The sequence below is a fragment of the Belonocnema kinseyi genome, chromosome 7 (genome assembly GCF_010883055.1).
Source record: "Belonocnema kinseyi isolate 2016_QV_RU_SX_M_011 chromosome 7, B_treatae_v1, whole genome shotgun sequence".
In the NCBI taxonomy this organism is placed as follows: domain Eukaryota; kingdom Metazoa; phylum Arthropoda; class Insecta; order Hymenoptera; family Cynipidae; genus Belonocnema; species Belonocnema kinseyi.
Genome location: NC_046663.1, coordinates 5,297,477 through 5,303,257, shown reverse-complemented (window position 1 = coordinate 5,303,257; position 5,781 = coordinate 5,297,477). Strand labels below are relative to the sequence as shown.

The following is a 5,781-nucleotide window of genomic DNA, read 5'->3' as shown; positions in this document are numbered from 1 at the left end:
ATTCATTATGAAGTTCTGCAAAAATTACTTACCAAAGTGATTTGAGCAAAGTTTTATGCTGTTATTGCTAATGAAGCGACAGACTCGTCCTGTAAAAAGCAAATGTTAGTGTGTGTGAGAACATTACAGGGAAATTTAAAGATTGAATAAGACTTTCTTGGTTTTTATAAAGCAGCGAATACGAAAGCGGATACACTTTGCAAAGTAATTAAAGATGTCCTAATACATTGAGAATTAGATATATCTGATTTACGAGGTTAATGTTACGATGGAGCTGCGAATATTTCAGGCGAAAAGAGTGGTCTTCAAACACAGATACGAAGGAAAAAACACAAGGCTCTATACGTCCATTGTAGACCTCATACACTGAACTTAGTAGTTTAGGACGCAATGGAAAAGGTTATACCTGTAAACAACTTTTTTGGCATTATTAGAGAAGCTAATAATTTTATTTGTAATTCTTCAAAGAAACTGGCGGAATTTGGAGAATTAATTGCAGAAAAACTCCTAGCTTGATAAAATGTTGCCCTACAAGATGGTTTCTCATATTTAATTCTTTAATCCGAATTGCGCAATCCAGAGGTTTATGACGCCTGTTCAGTCTTTTTCTAAGGCAAAAAGATGACTCTGCAATGGAAGAATTAGCTTTTGCGAAGGCTGATGGACTCTTTAAAGCAATGAAGAGTTTCGAATTCTACTTTTTTTTAATCTTGTGATCGAGGTATTGCAGAAAATAAAAGTTTTGAACACAGAAAATAAGATCTTCTGAAATCGACAAAATGTTGACGAAAGCAGTAGAAGGCGCAAATGCGCTTAATTTACTTGAGCCCGAAGTACCTCATGCAAGAAAGAGATCAACTCGACTTGAATCTACTGCAAGTAATGCTTATATTTTTCTCAGTTCTTAAAATTATTATGAAAGAATTTTTAAGGAACTGGTAGACGAAGTCGTAGTATCAATGCGGGATCGGGTCGAATGCGAAACGCCATTATTATTGGACAAATTTGAGCCTATTCAAAGATTTTTTCTGATGTTATAATACGCAATTAATAACTAGGCCAAACTCTTACATTCTTTCACTTTATTCTGCATTTATACAAAAATTTTAATGATAATAATATCAAATTGATTACTTCTGTACTGATGATACATTTTGGATTGACATAACGGAGCAATTAATCGTAGTTTAATTAGAGGTGAAAAATTCCATTATACTTCCTTACTTGTCAGAACGGCAATATTGAGCTATTTCTGGACCAAAGCAACCTAATGGGTTAGAACCTTAGCCACGCATTCTAGAAATGTAATCGACTTCATGCTCGCGTTGATTTGCAGGTAGCAGGCGGAACCCCTGTTGCCCATTGTGTCTCTCATATATGCCAATCTTAATAAAATCTCGAAACAGGTCATTACCAGGTTTAAAAGAGTTCTCATTTACTTCAATATATCCATCGTTTCTGTCAGTTTCTGAATGAAATGAAATTTTTATTGGATTAGTAATTAAGTGCTTAACTCAAGACATAGACATTACCTTAGCATTTCACTAATGGAATTTAAAAAAATAAATAAATGTTTAATTACGTAAAAGGCCGCTGTGCGCATTTAATAATACGTAACGATCAGGAGGTCCCACATATTCCGCGTAATAAGAGCCACGATCCATGACTATATCACCTTCTTCCAGATCTATTGGTACAAATGGTCCAGCTAATTGAGTAAGAAAAATAAGGTTACTAAGCAGTGTAAAGATCACCAAATTCATTGTCTTATACCTACACAATTATATTAACTATATTACTGTTACAGTGTAAGCAATGGAACCAGTGGAGGGACTGCGCACACTGGGGCCAAATGAGGTGTCCGTAGACGAATGAACTTTTAGCCCAAACTATTCTACCAATTTTGTATTGTTTTTTAATTAAATCTTAATATTATAATAAATTTATCTATTAAAACATGGTCAAATTTAGCATTTGTTCATTACCTTCTGTAACAACAAATACTAATTGCTTAGTATTAATAACAAATGACTATGGAGAGCTATTAGCAAGTCTAGTAATTTATTTATCTGAAAAAAACGATATCTCTATGTTAAAAAATAAAAAACAATGAACTTGTTTATTTAATTTTTTTAACAAATAGAAATTATTTTTTATAACCAAGTATCATATTAAGATGTATTTTTAACATATCTAATGTTTATTAAAAAGCAAACACACATCTGAAGTAGCTATATATAATTTTTACTGAAAATCTAACTTTAGTTGATTAATTTGTTTATAGCAATTGTAAACAATTTTTTAAATATCTCGTACTGCTGGACATCATTCAATACAATTCCCCCCCCCCCCCTATTTCTGTGTATTGTCGCATAAATTAGATAAATTCCCACAAAATAGCATCTTCGAAACTTTTTAAAATGAATTTTCACTGTTAAATAGAAAAAAAAATTTACATTTTTTTTTTAATATGCTTTGACAACTTTGTTATAAATTTCATAAGCTTTAATTTAAAATGAAATTCAAAATCGGTCGAATAGCTTGGGCTAAAATTTAATTCTCTTTCTATTAACACATGTTAGAAAAAAACGTCCTTTAATTTCAGATTTTGGAAATGGTCCTGGAGTGCCACTGCAGACCACTTTTACATTTTTCAGAAAATAACATTTTATTTTTGTGAAAAAAATTATCCAAATTAAAACAATGTTAAGCATTTAATATTTCAAAACAGTTTCTCAAGCGCTTTTTTCGAATGTTTAGGAAAAACATTAATGAAAATATCTTCGAATGGAAGATTTGAATTTGAATAACAAGTAAAAGATAAATCTTTTATTTATGATTAAAAAAAAATTTATTATTTATTTTAAAATATAATAAGAATTTCGTTAACAAAATTTGTTAATAGTAGACAAGCTAAAAATTACCACTGGATATAATGATAAAAGAGAGAAATCATAGAAAAAATTTAATTAAATAAATTTTAGATACATTAATTCCATTATATTCATATGCGTTTGTGCTCATCTGGTAAGTTTCAACTTCATACTATTCAAATATTCTTTGGAAAATTTTTCCAATAATTTATTATATTTTCAGAAACGAATTTTAATTTTAAATAATTTAAATTCTTTTTTATATTTAATTGTTTGATTTTCCTTCAAATTAAACTGAATTCATATAAAACGCATGAAAAAATGTTTTGCAATATTAAATAAGTAATGTATATTTTAATTTTAATATATGTTAGCTTTTATATAAAATTTGTTTACTAAAAAATTGTAAAAATGTATCTAGTTTACTTTCTTAAAATGCAAAACTGGGAAATGATGAAGAAAATAGCGCCCGGATGGAGATATTTTGAATTAATCAACTTCTGACTGTTATAGAGGTAAGTTGAAATTTATAGTAATGAAGCTGCTACAGACAAAAGAAAAATATTATATTCATTTGTCTTGTAAGTTTGGTTTTAGTGAGAAAACAAGTCATCGAATCAAAATAATTAAAGATAATTTCGTAAAGTAAATTGAGTAATATGTTGAGGAAGAAAGCATTAAAAAATGCTTTGTTTTTCAAAAAGTGATATCAAAAATAATAATGATAATAATTTTAAAAATTTCCGATATCTCAATTTGGGAAGTGCTTGGGGATTATCTGTATATACAACAAATTTGGGCAAATTCAGTTAATATTAATAATATTTATATGTGCCAGCGATGCAATTTGCTTTGAACAAACACTTACTAAATACCTCTGGATCGCACCATGAAGCATTCCATGTGAGAAAATACTAGAAGTTTTGGAAAAATTATTTAATATTTGTTTTAGATTCTATTTTAATTTTTAAATTACCTAGTGGAAGGCGTGGCGGTGATGGTGATCGAGGTGGTTCTGGTACTGGATGTGGTTGTGGGTGTAGATTCAATGATTCTGTAAGAAGAAATATAGGTATTTTTTGTTAAAGAAATGTTTCAATGGACCTCAAAGTTCAAAAGTTAATCTCCTTTTTTAAAATTTTTTCTTTTTAGTAAAACATGTAAGTATTCCAGTTGAATAATTATCATTCTACTTGAAAAATCATCTTGTAGGTTGGACATGAATTAACTCGATTGATCAAGAAATTTTTTTATAGAAAATTCATTTATTTGGTTAAAAACGAGCTATTTAATTGAAAACTTGTTACTTCTTTGGATGAAAGGAATTTTTTGCCTGAAATTTAACTATTATGTTAAAAATTTGTTTCTTTTTTGGTTAAAAATGATTATTTTTTAACTGAAAATAGAACAATTATTTAGTAGAATTTACCATAATTTTTTTTAGTTAAATTAAAAATTTTTTAATTAAATTTATCAAAAATAAATTAAATTAAAATTTTAAATTAAGTTGAATATATTAGTTAAAAATTCATCTTTTTGATTGAGCAATCATTCTTTTGACTAAAAATTTGATTCTTCAATTTTTGGTTAAAAAATATTTTTTAGTTGATAATATGACTGTTTTTATTCATCAGTGTATTTTAGATTAAAAACTTAATTATTTATTTTAATTCGATTTGAAACTCAAACATTTTTTTGTTAAAAATTCATCAGTTACATATTCCTGTTAAAAATTCATCTATGTTGTTAAAAAATTATATTTCTTTGCAAAAAATTATTTTTAGTACAAAATTAAGCCTTTTCTTTAAAAATTAATATTTTTGTTTGAAAATTCAAATGTTTCAGTTAGATATTTATCATATTAGTTGAAAATTCATTTTTCTGCTCTAAAATTCAACCGTTCCAGTTATTATTATTATTATTATTATATATTTTCAATTGGAAACGAGGTAGGTTGCCCTCACTGTTTACGTTTCTACCACCCCGAAATCAGTCCAAGGCCATTTAAAGGCAACCCCCGCAACTTAACTGAAAGCGAGAGTTTGGTGTATTGGTTATTTTCACGAAAATGTGTTCAGTTTTTTCAAACAATTTTTCTCACAATTTTGTTATTTGATAAAAAAACAATCTGTTATCAATTCATTTTTAGTATCTCGAAGCAAAGTAAAACTTTGTGCTTCTTGCACTTTTTTCGTGGGATAAACCGTTTGCAAGATACGGCGTTTCAAACAAATGTTTTTTTTTTACAAAATTGACATATGCGCACAGTTAAACAACATAATCTTTTGTTCAAAAAAATAAAAAATATTTAAATTCTCTATGAATGAAAATTGATAAAATTCAACTGATTACCAGTTTGCAATTTAAGCCTCTAAAGATTCTTTGATAATTATTGATTCAGTCTCGATTCAAACAATAGGAAGGTCATATGATGAAATTGTAAATGTTTTGTTTGAAGAAAGCTGCGAAAAATAAGAACTTTCTACCATCTTCAAATGACGAGGTATCAGTGAGTTCCAAATTAATTATTCATATGCGATCAAGCAAGGTCTTTATGTATTACTTTTCAATAGAGTTCTGTTTTCGATTTAAAAATTTTGTTTTTCTTCTACATTTTTTTAATTTTCCATGAAAAATTGCAATTATCGATCAAACTTTGCGGCCATTATTTGCCTTAAATAAGGTGGAACTTAAGTGTCTACAGATGTTTATTTTGTAAGTTGTGCCAGATAACTTTTCATTAGCAAATTAAAACTCCATACTATTTCCTGTTAAAAATAGTATTTCTACTTACGAACAGAATCAAGAAACATCACAAACGGGACCAAAAACGTTAAGAAAAAAATCTTCATCTTCGTATAATAGACACAGAGAAACTATTTTTATGGAATTTCACGGACTGTATAAG

General features: G+C 28.0%; 1 protein-coding gene across 1 annotated transcript in view; it reads right to left on the bottom strand.

Moving 5' to 3' along the window:
- Window positions 1-1,240: 1,240 nt before the first annotated feature.
- Window positions 1,241-5,781, bottom strand: part of LOC117177222 — a 53,851-nt gene continuing 49,310 nt past the window's right edge. The window contains exons 6-8 of the mRNA XM_033367776.1: window positions 3,850-3,927; window positions 1,583-1,708; window positions 1,241-1,468 (exon numbers count right to left, since the gene is read on the bottom strand). Coding sequence (XP_033223667.1) covers window positions 1,284-1,468; window positions 1,583-1,708; window positions 3,850-3,927 — 389 coding nt within the window. The 3' untranslated portion in view covers window positions 1,241-1,283. The remainder of the gene's footprint in view (window positions 1,469-1,582; window positions 1,709-3,849; window positions 3,928-5,781) is intronic.